The sequence below is a fragment of the Penicillium nucicola genome (genome assembly GCF_028828085.1).
Source record: "Penicillium nucicola strain IBT 29836 chromosome Unknown utg000001l, whole genome shotgun sequence".
Taxonomy (NCBI): Eukaryota; Fungi; Ascomycota; class Eurotiomycetes; order Eurotiales; family Aspergillaceae; genus Penicillium; species Penicillium nucicola.
Genome location: NW_026643125.1, coordinates 323185 through 342693, shown reverse-complemented (window position 1 = coordinate 342693; position 19509 = coordinate 323185). Strand labels below are relative to the sequence as shown.

At 50.9% G+C, this 19509-nt stretch overlaps 7 protein-coding genes across 7 annotated transcripts; 5 read left to right on the top strand and 2 right to left on the bottom strand.

Moving 5' to 3' along the window:
- Positions 1-58: 58 nt before the first annotated feature.
- On the bottom strand, positions 59-1941 carry N7511_000134 (LysM peptidoglycan-binding domain-containing protein; the record flags this gene model as incomplete). The annotated part of the gene is made up of 4 exons (XM_057122559.1): positions 59-620; positions 682-864; positions 930-1439; positions 1493-1941. The coding sequence occupies 4 exons, from the start codon at positions 1939-1941 to the stop codon at positions 59-61; spliced, it is 1704 nt and encodes a 567-aa protein (XP_056988292.1).
- A 560-nt stretch (positions 1942-2501) lies between these two features.
- On the top strand, positions 2502-6372 carry N7511_000133 (uncharacterized protein; the record flags this gene model as incomplete). The annotated part of the gene is made up of 7 exons (XM_057122558.1): positions 2502-2539; positions 2953-3085; positions 3140-3273; positions 3335-3843; positions 3912-4332; positions 4383-4692; positions 4768-6372. 7 exons carry the CDS (start codon positions 2502-2504, stop codon positions 6370-6372), a joined length of 3150 nt encoding a protein of 1049 aa, XP_056988291.1.
- Positions 6373-7763: 1391 nt separating this feature from the next.
- N7511_000132 (CVNH domain-containing protein) lies at positions 7764-8193 on the top strand (the record flags this gene model as incomplete). Its single annotated transcript, XM_057122557.1, has 2 exons — positions 7764-7947; positions 8006-8193. 2 exons carry the CDS (start codon positions 7764-7766, stop codon positions 8191-8193), a joined length of 372 nt encoding a protein of 123 aa, XP_056988290.1.
- A 509-nt stretch (positions 8194-8702) lies between these two features.
- N7511_000131 (ribokinase) lies at positions 8703-9845 on the top strand (the record flags this gene model as incomplete). Its single annotated transcript, XM_057122556.1, has 1 exon — positions 8703-9845. One exon carries the CDS (start codon positions 8703-8705, stop codon positions 9843-9845), a length of 1143 nt encoding a protein of 380 aa, XP_056988289.1.
- A 1241-nt stretch (positions 9846-11086) lies between these two features.
- On the top strand, positions 11087-12106 carry N7511_000130 (uncharacterized protein; the record flags this gene model as incomplete). The annotated part of the gene is made up of 2 exons (XM_057122555.1): positions 11087-11183; positions 11238-12106. 2 exons carry the CDS (start codon positions 11087-11089, stop codon positions 12104-12106), a joined length of 966 nt encoding a protein of 321 aa, XP_056988288.1.
- Positions 12107-12494: 388 nt separating this feature from the next.
- On the bottom strand, positions 12495-14622 carry N7511_000129 (transcription factor TFIIIC subunit TFC1; the record flags this gene model as incomplete). Its single annotated transcript, XM_057122554.1, has 5 exons — positions 12495-13770; positions 13829-13937; positions 13989-14066; positions 14118-14427; positions 14482-14622. The coding sequence occupies 5 exons, from the start codon at positions 14620-14622 to the stop codon at positions 12495-12497; spliced, it is 1914 nt and encodes a 637-aa protein (XP_056988287.1).
- Positions 14623-16720: 2098 nt separating this feature from the next.
- Positions 16721-19293, top strand: N7511_000128 (protein phosphatase 2A regulatory subunit RTS1; the record flags this gene model as incomplete). The annotated part of the gene is made up of 7 exons (XM_057122553.1): positions 16721-16807; positions 16875-17222; positions 17280-17879; positions 17934-18287; positions 18340-18638; positions 18686-19022; positions 19066-19293. 7 exons carry the CDS (start codon positions 16721-16723, stop codon positions 19291-19293), a joined length of 2253 nt encoding a protein of 750 aa, XP_056988286.1.
- Positions 19294-19509: the final 216 nt, after the last annotated feature.

Below are 19509 nucleotides of genomic sequence, written 5' to 3'. Positions count from 1 at the left end.
GGAGATTCTGCTACGGTGTTGTCCACAGGGAAGAGGAGAGACAGGAATTCCGAACTATCTATATCCCCACACAGTAATAATAGTCTGGCCACAGTCCACTGCAGTCATCCCCGACTGCGGCATTCCATTCGTAGAACTCATCGAGCGTGATGCCGTATGATGTGGCGATCGCGTAACACCCATCGCCGCTCACGGCCTCGTAGAAGGTCGTACATCCGCTCATCATGCCAGTCTGGGTTGGAGTAGGTGTTGTAACAGACCCAGAGGTGGTAACTGTAACTGTGCTCGCAGTTGTCGCCGAGGTAGCAGACCTCGTGGATGGAGAGGTGGTTGTTGCTGTGCTATTGCTACTGCCGGCAGATGCAGAAATCCCCGACACGCAGTAGGTGTAGTTCACCCAAAGATTATCACAGTTGCTGTCAACATACGTGTTCAATGCGATGAAATCGTCCAGGGTGATGCCGTACTCGGCTTCAATCAACTGACAGGTATCACCAGAGACAACGGTGTGCCATTCGTAGCACTCCGAGGTTGTCCCTGTGACGGTGGTGGTGGGTGCACTGACAAAGCTGGCGGTGGTATTTGAGGTGGTGGGAGTGGTGCCGTTGACGATGGCAATACTATCATTGATGTTAAGGTTGGCTTATGAGAATCACCTGGAATGAGGAATGAGAAACGTACCAGTAATCCATGCCAACTACTAGATTTGTGCAGTTCGAATTGACAGACGGGTTCATGGCAAGAAAGTCGGCCAATGTCAGACTATTCCCTTCACAAATGACGCCGCATTCATCGCCATCTTGAACCAGATAATATGCGCCACAGTTGGTTGCAGTGCCTGCTGGGGTTGGAGACGCTGGGATGCTATAGATTGATTTTGAGTTAGTTCGAGATAAATCAAAGAAGAAGAAAAAAAGGAAAGACTATACGCTATGGTCGTGTAGGTAGAGTTGGTTGAGACCGTGGCGGATGGCGGGCTGTAGAGGCCTCCTGGAGGACCGACGCAGATAGCATCACCGTTGGCAATCTGTCTGGACCCAACGTATGGATTCCAGGTCAAAAACTGAGTCATGGTAAAGTTGTCCTGGTTGTAAATATACTCATCAACGTTGATAGACGAGCTGGCAGTGGAGACGACGGCAATCGGACAAGACATGGGCGCGCAGACGTCCTGGTCAGTCACCCAATTGCAATCTACGTCGTTGTTGAGATTCCAAATTCCGGCCGTGGGGATTTCGTAGGCAATGGCCAGCTGTTGACAAGTCATTGTGGTATTGGGGGATATCGTGATGGTCTGGGGACAGATCGTAGTGATAGGGCCGGGGGAGGCAATGGTGATGTTGATGTTTTCTGATGCGGTGTAGTTGTTCGCAGGAATGATATCAAGATCGACGTCGCAGTTGATTTGCATATTGGTCCATATTTGCTCGGAAATTCCACTGGATCATTGCTGTCAGGTCTTATATCCCTCAACCGAGATTCTTGTACATACTCCCAAATTTCACCCCAGGAGCTCTCAAATCCATGCTTGAACTTTTGCAAAAAGCAAGACGAACATTGCATTTCTAATGGGTACTCATCCCACTCCAGGGGTTCCGACCACCCATAGTTGTCGTCGTTGATGGCCGGGGGTCGGTCGAGGTAGTAATCCCATGCTGCCAGCTGATTCAGGCCATTTGCATCGCTTGCATCTTGTAGGTAATCGTCAAAGGGTTCGAGGCACGTTCCATTCTCCAAATAGAACCACCCCCAGTCACCATATGAGACGTCATAGTAACATTTGTTGGTATACGTTGGCCAAGTTGCTTCGTCCAGGAGAACCATATTGGTGATGTTCCACGAGCTCTCAACATCCAGGCAAAAGTCCTCCGTATCTTCATCAGCCAGACAGATCAGCTCATATTTGTCCTGGAAGAAGGCCATATACTCCGTAAAAGTCATCGTCCGGTTATCCACGTAGAAGGGAACATCGCAGCTGGCTTCCACCGCTGTCGCGAGCTCCCCCAGCGAGCTTTTACAGCCAGACGTGCAGAGACTCTGCAGCGACGAGGTGTTCCATCCTAGTCAACTTTTCGTTAAACAGGACTCAATTGTGCCTTGGGGGTATATGATTGTTACTTACCGACGTTCTGAATCGAATAAGTCACCAGCTGAATCAGATTTTCTGGACAGTCGATCGTAGTATTGAACGCTGCATCACAGGCATCGCTTAGATCTGCAGAGATGATCTGTTTTTGCAGGCCATTATAGAGCGTGGCCGAAAATGCCTGTGGCACTGTCAAAAACAGATACGCAAGTGATATCTTCATGATGACAATGGCCACGATAGTTAACGAGTGCCTGTAGGCAATCTGTCGTCTTTTAGATTTCTCCTTTGCTCGTTTAACGTTCCAGGTATTGACCAAGTGCAATAGCCCCAACGTGTCGGATATAGCTCTACCAGCTCAACGTGATTCAATTTTTTTCCTGAAATTTTCCTCTTTAACCATGGAACAACGCTTATGCCTTCAGCACTAGCACAACTGATTCCGGCCATTCCGTATGTAGCGAAATGAAATAGCCGATGCAATAAAGGCATGGACAGCGCTAGATAGCGACAACCACGGTCTCGATATACAGCTAAGCTCTTAGGCGGTTCCACGTCAGGCCCTTCCCCCTGTTCTGATTGGATGCCTTTTTACGCTCTGGTCCACAGGGCTGGAATGGTGGAAACGGACGGACCCGGACTCAGACCATGGATCTCGTCGTGAAGACATTGGAAGAAAAAAAGGATGCTGTAATTAATTCTGTCGAAAGATTATTTAATATGGGACAATTACTTTGCCTGAATCTTCGGTTTCCCTTGCTTATGATTCTCAACATTGGACTATGGCCCAATTCCGGAGATTCTCAGCCCTAGTTGTGGCGACTTGGGCTGTACTGGTCCTACTAACTGGACATACCACTGCACAGACAGGAACCTGCTCCGACACCGAAGACTGTGTGTCGGGATGCTGCAGCACAAGCGGATATTGTGGTTTTGGTCCAACCTTTTGCGGCTCAGGAAATTGCACAAGCACTTGTGATGCTGTCGCCCAGTGCGGTCGTATGTATCCCAGTCGTCCTTCTCCGGTATCCTTCTGATACACCTGTTAATCAGTGTCCAGCCTATGCTTCAAGTGATAGCTACGACTGCCCTCTGAACGTGTGCTGCTCACAATATGGCTTTTGCGGCACGACCTCCGAATTTTGTGGAACTGGGTGTATAACAGGATGTGATGCAGTTGAGGAACCGTAACCGCTCGACTTGACAATTGAAATGGATCTGATCTATATAGCTAATCATGGATCATAGCTCATGCTCAGGTTCCAGCAGCGACGCTCGGGTGATCGGTTACTATGAAAGCTGGTCCTATGACCGCAAATGTAACGCCTGGTCCCCAGAAGACATCACTGTGGGCGTCTGGACTCACCTCAACTACGGGTTTGCCCTGATTGGATCCGATTACCGCATCTCCCAAATGAATTCCTTCGATGAGGAGCTGTACCCTCGTTTCACCAACTTGAAGTCATCTTCAACTGGGCTGCAAGTATTCATTTCTGTCGGTGGATGGGATGCTGGTGGTTCCATCTGGTCCGATATGGTCAGCACGGAGGCAAACCGCGCGGCATTCATCGATTCAGCGATTTCATTTATGAAGACTTATGGATTCGACGGCATTGACCTCGACTGGGAGTATCCTGCTGCCAGTGACCGTGGAGGAGCTGCAGCTGACACTGATAACTTTGTGACTTTCTTGAAAGAGCTGAAAGCCGCCTGCGGCAGTAAATATGGCATTTCAGCCACTTTGCCATCATCATACTGTGAGTGAATACCCCCTGGGGCACCTTGAGGCCCTGCGCGACATTAGTCACCATATTGACTGGTCTAGGGTACATGCAGGGCTTCGATGTTGTGGGCATGGAGCCGTATGTCGACTGGTTCAACTTTATGAGTTATGATATCCACGGCACATGGGATGGAGCGAATCCGTATACGTCGGCCGTTGTGCAGCCACATACTAACTTGACGGAAATTACTGAGGGTCTGGACCTTCTCTGGCGGAACGATATCAGCCCCTCCAAGGTGGTTCTAGGAGAGGCTTTCTATGGTCGCTCCTTCACGCTTTCGGAGACCTCGTGTACCGAGCCTGGCTGTCCATTCAGTGGCGGTGGTACGGCGGGCAAATGTACGGCGACTTCAGGCATCCTCTCGAATGCCGAGATTCAGCAAATCATCTCGGACAACGACCTCACCCCCACGCTGCTGAAAGAGGCGGCGGTCAAATACATCACCTGGGATAAAAACCAATGGTATTTCTCCTCGCTGGTTGCCTGAGTACGTCCGTCACTAATGACCGTAGGGTGTCGTATGACGATGAAGAGACCCTCGAAATGAAGAGAAAATACGCCAACGACAAATGTCTGGGCGGCCGCATGGTTTGGGCAGTGGATCTAGACGATGTCGACACAAAGGAATCGGTATCAGACCTTACGCTGTCAGGTCTTAGCTCCATTGGCGATGATGTGACTATCAACCGCGCGTATGGGCTCTCGAAACTCGCTTCCACAACAACGCAGAACAGTGTCAATCTCATGGCATACTGGTCTGACTGCGCGGCTGAGCCTCAATGTGAGGCTGGTTATACATCTTGGACATGGGGACACGGTCGGGTAAGCTCACTCTTGTGCCCTTTACTTGCCTATCTTTCCCTGTAGGAAGCTGTTACTTATGATTGAAAAATAAAGGTATTCGATATAGATACAGGAGTTTACAGCGGTATGGGCTGCCACGGTGGTGGAACAGGGTACAATCGCGCTTTTTGTGTCGAATCTGATGTCCAGCTCAATAATTGCTTCTGGGTTGGCACCCCCAAAGACTGCAAACAGCAATGTCCCTCTGGCATGACTTTACTCACCCAGAATACACACATAGCTGGGTTCAAAACCGGATGCAAGAATGGGCATTTCTCCAGTTTCTGCTGTGAATCCATCACGTCCAACTCCCTCATCAACTGTGGACAGACAAATATTGACAACCTTCTCACCGGCGGGCTGGGAATCCAGCGCAAGTCCAGTGGATACACACTTCCGGACTCTGTCAAAGAGGCTGCACAGCAGTGTTTTGATGACGACACAGAGTCGCTGAGCATGATCCGTGCTGGAAATTATATCATGAACAACGTCCCGGGATACTGGACTGGTGATGGCAAATTTTCGGCCGTGAATAACATAGTTTACTCCTCCGCCAGTCAGTCCAGCTGCACCACTACTGTCACTGTCGAGACAACCGTCACCAGCGTCACAGACACCCCAAAGACTGTGACCTGTGATGCAGACAATTTTGATCAGCCTTGCCGTCACTACTGGTCTGTCAATTCGCGACAAGGATATGACACAATCGTGTGTCCAGTTAGCAAGATGAGCGCCCGAAAGGCACCCGCGGCTTGGGACAGACAGCATACATCCTCCTGGAGATGGTGGGTCCCTAATCTTGCCAATTCGCTGGGTACCAACAAATGTGACCGCGATGAGTGGCCACCAGCAGCATTCATGGAGCAAAGCGGCTCACCTTATGTGCAATGGATCCGATTTGTGCCTTCATCGGCCAACCGCAAAGCAGGCCAGCTCTGGAGAGGAGTCTGTGGCAAACCAAAGAAGCAGACCAAGTGGGAAGGAGGCCCAATCAGCGGTGGCACCTGCACAACAGTCAAATCGGTCATCTATACAGTAAATGCGATGAGCATGCACTTCAAGAACATCTTTAGTGATCCAGGTCTCAGTTCAAATCCCTGTCTGCCTATTATCACTGATGATCCCGGATTCGCTCTGTTCACGCAAGATCAATGGTATGGAGATAATGTTTTGGCGGGTTACGATTCGGCTGCATATAAATACGATCCTGTCTCTTCCTTGACTGCGGGACAGACTATGCCTCGGGGCTGGTGGAGTGGAATAGCGAAGCGCTCGGATCCAGAAGATGAGAATAAGTGGGGAGAATTGGAGACTGAGATTTTCGAGGCTTTGGAGGAAGTTGCAGAAGACAGTTATATTCCCGTGCAGAAGATGGATTTTGACCCCGAGAAAGTCGTTGTCAACGAGGGTAACTCAAGTCGCTATGCTACTCCTCAGGAGCTGTGGGAGGAATTGGGTCTGCTCAAGTGTCGTTCGCACAATTGCGAGACAGAAAGAGCCGCTGTTGGCCACTACGATGCTGAGGAGATCCAAAGTCAGATGGCGATTCCCACTGGCCAAGATTTGTCGATTCAGACCCCTTCACCAAGTGCCTCAAGATTGAACCCTGCGTCTGGTCCGAGCATCGCGCTGGGTCCCAGGGAAACCGGAAGAACATAGGTAGCTTTTGAGGGGAATTGAGGAGGTGTCTATACCAAAAACTAAGTTGATTGGAAATCAACCTGTGATCTTCTCGTTGTATATATAGTCTCATGATTCCTTCTGAGTAACATACAACAATCTATATCTTTGAACTACAACACAGAGTTTGCAGGCTACCAACAGGTGGAAACTTGTTATACAAAAATGTAACTAGACACCTTGTTAAGTAGATCAGTGAACTTGAAGGCTAGTCGTTAAACAGTAGTTCCTACACTGATTCTAGGAATCAGCGTTCAGTCTATTCATTACAACATACCTTTATTATTGTATCCGCTCCGATCAGAGTCTATAAAACCCGGAGACTATCATTGGTAATCAAATAAAAGAATTGACACCGTATAAATGTACCCATCTGGAATAGACTAGTCTCAGGTTCACACTGATGGCATGCCAAGAAGTTTTTATTGTTAGGGTCCACCTCTATAATGTCCGTCCTGAGGATTGTCCACAGTTGTCATGTCTTATATTTGGTCTCATCTCTGCCACGCCGCTGTTGCAAAACGGAATGCCAACTGACAAGGCAGTATACAATATTCAAGCTGCAGAATGAGAATTGAGAGACCTGTTTCACCTCTCTTTCGTGTCTGCCTTGAAGACTCCCCTCATCCCCACCACCTTGACTCCAGCTCATAAGGCTAGCCCTGTTCAGCCACTGCCAAGAAGTGACAACATGAGGCTGCATCCCCGAACATCCTTGGCGTGCCAGCCTCGGTCAACTGTAGTGCTCCCACTAGGCATCAACATTTCCCAGTCCTTCCACCGTTTCATGGATCATAGGTCAGGCTCTGTGGCTGTTCTCCAATTTCAGCCTTTCCTGCCACAGAGTCATGCAGGCTTGGCTTGCAGACCCCCAGTGCAACATCACGGCCATTCACGATCCTGTGGCTAGTTCTACGAGAAAACCACGCCATGCGCCACAATAATGACTCGCTGCTCCGTTGCTTTCAAGGTCTGGGCAGGATGTCAATGTGGAGATTCACAACTGGGTCCAGTCCACTCGTTGTGAGCTGTACTGCATGGTGCCATGGATGGCTGCTCCACTCCCCGACATCCTGGACTCAGCATGTCTCCGTTGTCTTGCAAACATCTCCCCGTCTGTACAGTATTGTAGAGTACCCCCGCACCGCCAATGCCTGTACGCCCGACAAATGCCCCGCCGTGCCAGCTGCAATGGCATCGTTGGAGACGGCCGTTGGCAAATGATGCTGGGCCAAGTGTTGGACAGGAACCGGGGGCTGCTGCATGATCGTGACTCTCCGGTAGGTTCGGGGTCGGCGCGTATTGTATCTGGGCAGCGTGAGGTATATAAAGAGGGTTTGTGCCCTTCTCTCTGTTCTTCCTTCAATTCCATGATCCAGAGTCTTTACACTGTACTTTGCATTCTCCTCTCCGATATCAACATGAGCTTCCACGAATCTGCCATTCACATCGAGCTGGAGGATGGTCATATCCTCAAAGCTATCCTGCGCAATGAAGATGGCGATGAGCAAGAGTCTACTCTCGACTTGAACAACATCATTGGGAACAATGATGGTAAGCAGACATCTTCCTTGGTCTCAAGGCTGCAACAATCACTCACAACTCATTTTAGGTCACTTCTACTGGGAGGGCGAGAACTTCCGCGAAAGCGCCTCGGATATCAGCTTCGATCGTGAGGGCGATGAGGAGATCCCTGTTCTTCGGGCGGTTCTGGGTAACATGGAGGGAGGTGAACAGGATGCGGATATTAATCTCGCGGAGCGGATCACAAACAACAATGGAGAATTGGTCTTTCAATAGGCGGGCTTTGTAGCTTGGCTTCAATCTTCATGTTAGGTCAGAAAGTATTACCAATACAATGATATCTTTCGATCTTGCATTTCTATTCTAAACGAAAGAGCACCCATTATGCGTATCTGTGGTTTCTGAACTGGAATTGCTTCCTCTATCTGATCAACCAATCAATCCAAGTTCAATTAATCTGTTGCAGCTTAACTAGTAACTTATATGAGCCTGTGGATCTTCCTAACTCGACCATTGATTCCCAATGCACATCCGTTAAGGCTTCAGTAACAATTAAACTCTCTTGTTGATGACCCATTCAAGAGAGGAGCAAAAATATGTAGCAATGAGGTACCATCACACTCATTCTATCATCGTCGTTGCTCTGTATACTTCGACCAAACTAAACTGGAGGCGATAGGCCCCACCATACCCGACGTCATCCCCTCACCAACAGATTCGAACCTCTCCATCACCGCTACAATTGAGCTCACTGCGAATACCAATACTGGCTCATTAGCACAAACATGGCACCTCTCATTCGAGTCATCGGCTCCCTCAATGCCGACATGGTCTCTGTGACCCCGCGATTCCCAAACCCAGGCGAAACAATTACCTCCTCATCCTACTTCACAAGTGCAGGCGGCAAAGGTGCCAACCAAGCTGTCGCCTGTGGCCGCATGTCCAGAGCCAAACCAACCGGCCCTGCACCCTCTACCAGCGACGTCCAAGTTGAGATCATGGGCGCAGTCGGCGCATTGGATGGCCACTTCTCCGCACTGCTAAAGCCAACACTGGAAAGGTCGGGCGTCGATCCATCCAGAGTTAAGATCGTTGAGAATGCCTACACTGGTGTCGCCGTGATCATTGTTGATTCATCGGCTGGCGGTGAGAACCGCATTGTCTTCTCGCCTGGTGCCAACTATGATGGGATGCAGCCGACGCCAGAGGTACTCGGTATGGCACTTGCGACACCCTTACCAGATGTGATTCTCATGCAAGGTGAGATTCCGCTTGATACGATTATTGGGACTTTACGAGAGATTGCTGCGTTCAAGGCTAAAAACCGTGCTGCGGGGAAGCGCGGCATCGAGTGTGGTCCGGATGTTATGCTTAATCCTGCCCCTGCCCCTCCGGGTGGCTTGCCGGAGGATGTCTATGCTGCTGTGGATCATTTGATCTTGAATGAGACGGAGGCGGAGCTTATGACGCCGCCGGGAGAGCAATTGCTCAGGGTCGTTCCAGATGCAGAGGGTCTGGATGGCAAGGAGAAGGTTGCGCGGTATTTCCACCAGCTGGGCGTCACCTACATTCTTATCACGCTAGGGGCCCAAGGTGTTTGGTACAGTGCCACGGATGGTGGGTCTTCGGGACCGAGTGATGGTGTGCGGCGCTTCACGAATGAGATTCCTGCAGCGCCTGTGTCTCGCGTCTTGGATACCACTGCTGCCGGAGATACTTTCGTTGGAGGGTACGCCGTCACGGTGGCGCGGTGGCGCGAGCAGCGTCGTGGAGCCGGACAGGCCGGACAGGATGTGGCCGACGACGAGAAAGCATACCGGTATAAGACGGTCATGGACGGGGCAATGCAGCTGGCAGCGCGGGCCTCGGCTCGAACGGTGGAACGTCAAGGTGCCATGGATAGCATTCCATTTGAGGATGAGATCTGATGTCATCCACGAATGTACATTAATTAGGTATATCGAGATAGACTAGATCAATTACGGGTGCCTATCCCCAGTGGAACAATGCCCGATGCCAGTGCACGAACACGTCTATGGTGGGGAGGATAGGTTCACGATCCTTCACTTGCAGGTATGCGACCTGGATAATTGTACGAGGGGGGGGAATATCCAGCCTTTATCCAGCCCACGAGGAGGGGGTGAAGCCCTACCGTCGGTGCATCCTCTCCCTATTAATAGCCCATTCTCCACGAATCGACCTTCCAAGGGATGGATGCCCTATGAAACGCCTTCAACATTCTCCCGCCTATCTGCCAAACCTGACACCCCAGCCGGACACGCGGAACCTCTCCAGGCAGCTTCTCCTACCGCTCTGGGGATGTCTCTGAGTTGATGTCAACCTCTCCATGCAGACCGCAAGATGTTTTAGCGGATTGCCTCAAACCTCTGTCGCCCCTCGTGCATTGCATGAGTTTCATCACAGCTGAGTCGTAATGAGCCAATGGACGCTGATGCGCTGGCAAAGTTTCCGTCACTTCATCTTTTAGCGCTGTCACGTCGCGGGGGGTTTTTCGTGTCGCGAGGTATTGGCTACTGACGCGGCCAGTACTGATGGGGGCGGGATGCCGAGTATCGGGTACTTTTGGACGCGTTCAAGGGATAGACGCGACTTACAAGACTGGTTTTGGGGGAGGGGGATAGACCTGCTCGAGTAGTAGAATTAGAGAAGACAAGAAGAAGATAATAGCCAATAGAGAATCAAGAACTAGAGAATAATTGAGTAGACTACCAAAGAAAGAATAGCGAAAGCGCGTAACTGTAAGAATCGCATTGTACGAACTTGGCATCTCCATACATACTGAACGAACTGACCTTAACGCGACGCGATGCTATGCAGGACATCTTTCGTGAGCCCTTGAATTACTGAAATACTCCCTCCGCCCTCCATTTGTGATCCCTCAATAATTATTCTCCTTGCCTCCCCTCCAACCCTAAACCTGCAAGTCTCAAGTATAACTACAGCCTCTGCCTCACCATCCAAGACATTCGATCATAGCACTGGACTCTAGATCCCTTCCTTTCTTTTATTACCTGTGATCCCGACCTTATACAGTCATTTTCCGAATATATCAACCTCTCATATCCCGATTTCCCTCTGCCTTGTCAGCTAGCGTGAACCCCACTTCAGACCAAAACAAACCCCAAGTCTCTCTCTCTCTCTCTTCACCATGGCCACTCTCACCATGACTCCCACACGGCAACCCTTGGGTTGCATCGATACCATGCGTCCTTTGATGTCAAAGCTGAACCGTCAAAGCAATGCTGGTAAGTTCAACTCTAAGCTTCGCGGTTCCTAGGTTGAGCTAACACAGACCAAAGGTCCCAAGTCTATGAAACCCAACACCATCTTTGTCGACTCAGAGAACATCGACCCCTCTAAAATCTCCTCAAAGCGCAAGCGCAGCGGTGACGACGAAGAACCCACAGCATCCAAGCCCAAGACCTCCCGCATAGCTCTTTCCACCGTCTCCCCACGTCTCTCTACCCCCTTGAGAACCACCCAGTCCCTCTCAACACCAAAGTCGGCGCCAATTCTCAACCCTGCAGGTCGCTCTCCGCCACCAAAGTCCAGCAAGCTCGGTCGCCGCTCAGCCATTTCCAAGCCCCGCTCGGCATCATCCGGCAAGCGCGCTGTTGCACGGCCGTTCTCGCTCGCTTCGGCGCTCCAGGCATCGTCTTCTCCCAAGCCTGCGCCCAAGGCTCCTAACTCGTGGTTCTTTGATATCCATGTCGACTCGGAGCAGGACGAGATGACCAACCTGATGCAACACTCGACTACTGTTCTGGATATCAGCGACGACGAGGGCAAGGCTGTTCACAATGATAGCCGCGGAAAGGAAAACATTCCTCCCGCTGAACTGGGGAACGAGCTTCCCAGCGCTCCTGTGACTACTACTGCTGTCGCTGCCTCTGCTCGCAAGGAATCGAAGATGGAGGAGGACCGCGCCCCGCTTGGGGAGCTTGATGCTGCCGACTTCTATGCCGAGGGCTGCACTGCCTGTTCTTATGTGGTTGTCCACGAGGAGCCCGTTGAGTTCAAGAAGCCCTCTTCGCCTCTGGCTCAGAGTCAGGAGGCTCTCTCTACTTCCATTGCGTCGGTTCTGGAAGCGGTGACTGCCAAGGCGGAGGCTGAATCCCAGAGTGCGGATAGCTCAGTCTCGGATGAAAACACGGCGCCTTCTTCCTAACGGGCTTTCTAAAACAACTCGCATATGCATCTGGGTTCGGTGTCTCGTGTCTTTTGGCCTGGTTGGCCCCAATACCAATTTGTTTGTTTGGCGTTTATATGTGGCTGTTTTCGTTGTTTTTCGATCCTGGTGTTCACTACTACTTGGTCTGTCTCTTGCTTCATGTTGTTTTTACGAGTCATGTACCCTTTGCACTATTGTGTCCACGGGCTAACCTTCATTTACTATCCCCGTCTAATTAATCAGTTTCTGTCTTGTCATGTCTGATGTTTATGTTGACGTTCATGTTTGATGATGTACACTGTGGTTTGCGTCCGCTATGCCGAGTAAATGATTGAAATGAGTTGATTGCCTTGAGTATTCTGCTTCGAGACCGTAAACCTGTAAATCAATCACTCCCATCTTCATCCGAGTTGTCACTCTCCTCGTCCTGGTCGGCATCTCTCGCCTCAGCGGCAGCAGCAACCTGCTCGGCCAGCATCTCCCGTCGCTGGATCTCTTCCTCCTCGCCTTCACTAGGCTCATCAATCTGCTCTTCGGCATCAGGCTCCGCTTCCGGCTCCGGCTCCGGCTCCTCAAACGCAACCTCCTTCCCCTTCCTCCCTCTCCCAGCCCTCCCAACTCTCCCTTTGCCCTTCTCCTTCTCCTTCTCCGCACCTTCGCCCTTCTCCTTCTCTTTCGCCTTTCCTCTCCCCTTTCCCCTCCCAATGCCCCGATTCCCAGGCAACCGCGTCCAAAGCGGCGAACCTCGAATCGCAGATCGAACCTCCGTAGCAAGCTGCATATCCCGACTATTCCCCTCACCAACGATAAACTGGTCAAAATCATGCTCGGACTTGGCAAAATCCGGCAACGCAAACACTTTCACAAACTCCTCATCCTCCGCCTCCCTCCCCTCCATCAACGCCTGAATCTTATGCCTCATAACAGTCTTGACCTTCCCCAACGTTCCATTCCCAAACCACCCATCAGCAACAATCTCACACTTCTCCCGCAGAAAGCCCTCGGCCTCTTCCGCCGGCGGATACAGCGCTCGTCGCAACTGCTCATCCTGAATCTCGGCTATCATCCAGATCTTTCCATCAGCCGAGAAAGGCAGTTTCCCGGTAAAGATGTGCGTGCTCGACGTCCCATCCTCCGAGCTGGTCGTCTGGCCGCTGGCGGATAACTGCGCTGTATGTAGCTCGTACGGTCTGGGCAGGTTATGTCGCCGGCCACTCGCGCCGTCCCGCGCGAGTTCGGCTTCGCGTGGGAGCAGCCGGAACATGAAGGTTTGGTAGTGTCGGTAGTCGGGTGAGGTGCGGGGGTCGATGCCTAGTTTGATGATGGCATCGCGCCAGGGTCCCGAGCGGAAGATGTAGCCTACGTATGGAACGGCGTGGCGGAGGTTGGTGCGGTCTTCGTCGGTGGTGAGGTTGTTGCGGAGGCCGCGGCGGGTCCAGGCTGGTTGGATCTCGTAGAGGGCGCGCAGTTTGGCGATTGTGTTTCTCATGCTGTCGTCTAGCATTTCGATTGGGGTAAGGTCTGGTCGTGGTTCTGTTGGGACTTGGGCGTCGTCGTAGGGGATCAGGTAGGTGAGCACTCTGTGGACTTGTTGTGTGTTCACTGTTGTTATTTCGCCGGATCGACCGATTGATTGTTTGACTGTTGGGTTTTGGCGGTAGCTTTGGGTGGTCATTAGCTTGTTTTCTTTTGTTGGTTTCCGGTGAACGGTGGACTTACATATAGTGGAATGGGACGTCGCCGTGGCTGAAGGACGGTGGGGGGATGATATCTGCATTGGTAGTGGCTCCTTTGCCCATGTCCAGCTCGAACTGTTTCATTTTCTCGACTATTCCGTGTTAGATGAGACTTGATGCACTGGCTTTTTTGGAATACTGACAGTCAAATGGAAGAATTTGGTCCCGGAATCGTTGCGTAAAAGAGCTTGCCGTAGTCGAATAGACAAAGTCTGGCATTCCTAGTAGGAAGTTAGCCAGATATCGAAAAAAAAAAGTGCAAGAAAACCAACCTCGGAATACATGAGTGCGCTGTATCTTCCCAACTGGCTCAATCTGATACGTAGACGGGTTATCCCGCAAGCTGCGCATCATGTTCTGAGCTGACCATCTTGGTTGGGACTCAGTATCATTAGAGTCAGGTGCGTCTGTGAAAGGCCCATCTGAGCCCTTCTTGCGCTTCCGTCCTGTCCTCTTTGGTACAGTCACCTTGAGCAGGACGTTATTTGATGCACTGCTGGTAGACTGGACAGGCCGGGCCATAGCATCATCCGGCCGAAGCACCAGATTGGCCGGTGTGTCTGGCTTAGCTGGGTTTAGGAACTGTGTCATGTTAGCATCTGTGTTATCTTTGGGGCCTTGGTTTTCTCTTCTCACTGTTTTAATCCCTGTGTCACCGTTGAGGGTGTCGATCGCCTTCTCGACATTGCGCACCACAGCAGGGTGCTCAACACTCACAAGGAGGCGCGAGGGAACTGGGTAGATTGGGGCTGTTCTCAGCTCCTGTTGGTCATTCATCTTCAATGAGCCCTTCTAGTGGCCCTGATATCACGGGTTTGGGCTCTTTCCAGGAAGCTTCCACGCTCAATTGCCGTTGTTGCTGTGTGGTTGATCGGCTCGTGGGAAGATCGCAAACACGCGCAACCGCCCAACTGCCACGTTCCGAGGGGATTGACCTCGGCAAGCTCTTTACTGTGCTCTTTATGTATTCGGCTTTGCTTCTCACGCGTCAGTCCTGCATCGAGTCTTTCCATCGAGGAAACGTTCCGAGTCTACATTCCACAAGCGGTTAGGCCGAGTGGGAGACATATGATGACTCAGCGAGGTCGACAGCAGCCCTTCCGTTGATTGGATGGATGGGATCTGGCCATGAACATCTCCATCTCATGCTCCCATTCAATCTATACAGCATGGTGTGTGTTATTGGGAAGGCAGTTCCAGGTGATCCAAATGATGGAATTTGGCTCAGTCACATGTGAGGTAATGTACTGCTTGAATTCAGCCTCAAACGCACCCGTCCGCACCTAGTGATTGGCAAATGACTAACGTTATAGTGTACTGTGTGTTCTATCTGGGACTATTGAAGATCACTGCCGCTTTATTTGATTTTCACCAGAAATACCTAGATAATAACACGAAACTACTGCTTGGTTAGTTGAGAAATATCATATTTGGGGATGAAAATGTGTTGCTGGCTTCAGATCTACGCGTATCAGACCAGTTCGGTTCCAATTGGATATTTTGGGGAACAACTGTCAGGGAAAAAAAAAAGACTCAACAATAGTACTGTGTGCCGGATAAACTACGAGGCTATCATGTTTCATTAATGAAGCTCATGGAAGCTTCACGAACCAAGGAATATCTCTACCCGCATTGCTAAATATATTTCCACTATAGAGACACCCAGGAACCCCCCGTCTACCTCAACTAGACTTGGCTCTATATTCCTACACCCGCGTGATAGATCCAAAACAGAACGATGCATGCAAGCCACCAATTACCTGGATATCCCATCAGCCAATACAGCATCAGATATACCTCGAGTGGGGTTGGAGCACAGACCCCGAGTCCCGGAAATTCCAGCAAAGACGTCGTAGAATCTCAGATATAAGTTGACTGATATCGCCCTAGACAATAGCCGGGCAAAACCCCCCTTCGCTCCAGAGTTGCCAGGGACATTTTCGGTACCTGAGAATCAAAATCGCCCCTGGGTCACGTGTCATGACATAAGCAAACGTGAAACAAGCGGCAAAAAGCATAGTCGTGTTAGGGGGAAAAGAGACAAAAAAAAAAGAAAGAGAGAAAGGTGATGACACTCGAGTAATACGTAGAACGACAGGATCCATGAGGTCTCATGCTCCGTAGAAAAGGACCAGGAAAGAGAGGACTTGGTGGTCCCCCTCTCATCACCATCACAGCCAGGAGAACCAGCCCGCCTTTCCCTACACCTAACAACAATCCACTTCCCTCCCTCCTCCCCACAACCCATCATCTTTATTTGATCTTTTGTACATTGCCTACTCGGTAATTTGCTCGGAACTCGGTTGACGTGATTTCAACTTGACCTGCGACCTGGGTGTAGTTCTTCTGGTGCTTCCAAAACCCCCCGCTCCCAGCCTGCCACTAAGCGACACGGAGATTCAACCAAGCACCTCCGTTCGATACCAACATCTGCTCCGAGCAGTTCTCACATTCGAACGCCCAATTGCCCACCTTGAACCTACAGAGGTACGTCTGGTCGAATACTACTTTCCCATCGCCAGTTCGCCCTTTCTTTTAAATCGAGACGCCTGGCCCCGTGCGCGTGCTGCGACTACACCCTGTTTGGAGCGCTGGTCCTGCTGCCATTGAGGCCTGGATTCCCCTCCGAGAATCGCACGGACTCAATATAGTCCAGCCTCGATTTCCTTGAGACTAGCCACCTAGCATGTTTTGTTACCGGATCGCTCATCAGTTTCTCCTATTAGGTACACATAAGTTCCCCCCCCCTCGTGATTATCCTGAGCGGTCTTCTCCGTTGGCACCCCTCGATTCACTCTGGCTAGAGTGCGGCGTCCGCTGCACTAGCACCGAGCTTCCGAGCCGAGTACATGTGGCTATCTAAATACTCGTCAAAATGAAGGGTTTCAGACAGAGAGTGGTGAGTTACCGCCAATCCTCCCCCGAGCGTCTTACCGCACGGTCACAACCCCATCCCTCTGGAGTACGCGGGGAGCCGCCCTACTCAGCCTCCCTACTCAGCTTGACACAGACTAACTTGGTAACTTCAGCATGAGCAGTTGTCGCGGGCAAAAGACGCCAACAAGTCCTCAAAGAAGAAGGATTCCTCGCAAAACCAGGCGTCACTCGGCATTTCCCAAACACAGCAGACCTCATCCTCCAACCAAGGTACCCCCACTTCGTCCACAACCTCCTTGAACGATTCGCGAAACAAATCTCCGGACAATGCCTCCCCGGCCGGAGCCCCTGCTGCTGGTGCGCCTCACCCCGGCACTCCAGTCCAACACCATATAGGTCAGGCTGGAGCCACAGGTCAGCCTCCAAGCAATGGGCCAGGAACTCCGACTCGAACAGGACAACCCGTAGCGCCCAGCGTCATCATCAGCCCAAGTGCACCGGTAAGTAAAACGCCGGCTGGCCACATCTCCATCTCTAACCATCTTTTCATTTCACAGCATCCCCCTCCCCCCGGAGCCGCTGAAACAATGCCCGGAGACCTCGCTCCCCCGAGAAAGTCCCATGTCTTCGATAGGCTGCAGACCACACCTAAGGAAATTACAGAAGGAATTCGAACCCCCAAACGTCAGCATTCGTCTCGTTTTGATATCTCCGATCAGCGTCAGAGAGAATTGGAAAAGTTGCCGGGCTTCCACGAAGTGCCTCCCAATCGCCGGCAAGACCTGTTCATGCAAAAGATCGACCAGTGCAACATCATCTTTGACTTCAACGACCCCACGGCTGATATGAAGTCCAAGGAGATCAAGAGGCTGGCACTTCATGAGCTTTTAGATTATGTTGCCAACAACCGGTCGGTCATCACGGAACCTATGTATCCCCGTGTGGTCGAGATGTTTGCCAAGAACTTGTTCCGTCCCATCCCTCCACCGATGACACCCCAGGGTGAAGCATTTGACCCAGAGGAGGATGAGCCTGTGTTGGAAGTTGCTTGGCCCCATATTCAGGTTGTATACGAGTTCTTCTTGAGGTTTATTGAAAGCCAGGATTTCAACACCAACATTGCAAAGGGATACATCGACCATCAGTTTGTGCTTTCGGTATGTTTTTACATCATTCGTTGTGTGTATAACCTGATGACTGACTTTGCCTAGTTGCTTGATTTGTTTGATTCAGAAGATCCCCGGGAACGTGATTTCCTCAAGACGACATTGCATCGTATCTATGGCAAATTCTTGAACCTACGGTCTTACATCCGTCGGTCTATCAACAACGTCTTCTTCCAGTTCATGTACGAGACCGAAAGACATAATGGTATCGCTGAGCTACTTGAAATTTTGGGTTCGATTATCAACGGATTCGCTCTTCCCCTGAAGGAAGAGCACAAGCTGTTCCTCACTCGAGTTCTCCTCCCAATGCACAAGGTGAAGAGCCTCAGCATGTACCACCCACAGTTGGCATACTGTATTGTGCAATTCCTGGAGAAAGACTCCACGTTGACCGAAGATGTAAGTTATGCTATTTCGTTGTTTGCAACATCAATGTTAATATTGTCTCTAGGTTGTTCTCGGCTTGCTCCGCTTCTGGCCCAAGACAAATAGCACTAAGGAGGTCATGTATCTGAACGAAGTGGAAGATATCTTCGAGGTGATGGATCCAGGTGAATTTGCCAAGGTCCAGGAGCCTCTCTTCCACCAACTGGCCAAGTCTGTTGCCAGCCCTCATTTCCAGGTCGCTGAACGTGCCTTGTACTTTTGGAACAACGAGTATTTCTGCAACCTCGTGAGCGACAACGTGGAGACTATTCTCCCCATCATGTTCGCCCCCCTTTACGAGAACTCAAAGGGACATTGGAACAGGTAAGATTGACACATATCCCCAAATGATCATCAGCTGACCCGCGCAGAACAATTCACAGCATGGTGTACAATGCCATGAAGATGTTCATGGAGATTAACCCACAGCTCTTCGATGAATGTTCTCACGAATATACCGAGCACCAGAACAGCGCAGACCAACGCGAGAAATCACGCACAGATCGGTGGGACATGATCGAGCAACAAGCTAAAGACCGGAAGAATGGCGTTCCTCCCCCACCACCCCCTGCACTCGACGTGCCAGAGCCCATCGATGAAGTAGAGGCCATGACCCACGAGAGCCAAAAGCGATTGAACACATTGAAGTTGCAGGAAGAACCCGATAACTCCAAGGAGCGACCCAGTCGGGAGGGCACCCCAAATTCGGTAAGTTCGGTGCATCTCTGATACGTGCTGCTCTGCTGCCCAGATCCGTGCATCCCTATGCGGACCCTCCACCCCTTATGTTTCTGGCTTTGTTGCCCTCGTATTTTTGTCTTTTGCTAAGAGACTGCGTCCGCCCAACTTTAGCCAGCGTGATTCTAACGTGGAAACGTCCGTTTGCTCCAGACACGACGCCGAGGCTCCATTCGCAGCAGTGGCCGGAGACGACGCAGCGGTAGCGGCAGCGAGGTTCGCCCGCGACGACGATCGGTAGGCAGCGGTACCAGTGCCACCAATGTACAGATCTTGCATCGAAGCAACTCTACCAAATAATGTCTCGGAGGGATGGGCTGCTGATGGACATGTGATTTCCGTTGATTTTCTCTTGCGATGGCATAGCGACTATGGGCAATGATATGTTTGTCTTTTGATTTCGGCGATACTCGCCCGGACTGATGCCCAACTACCTGTGCCCTTTGCCCTTTTTAAC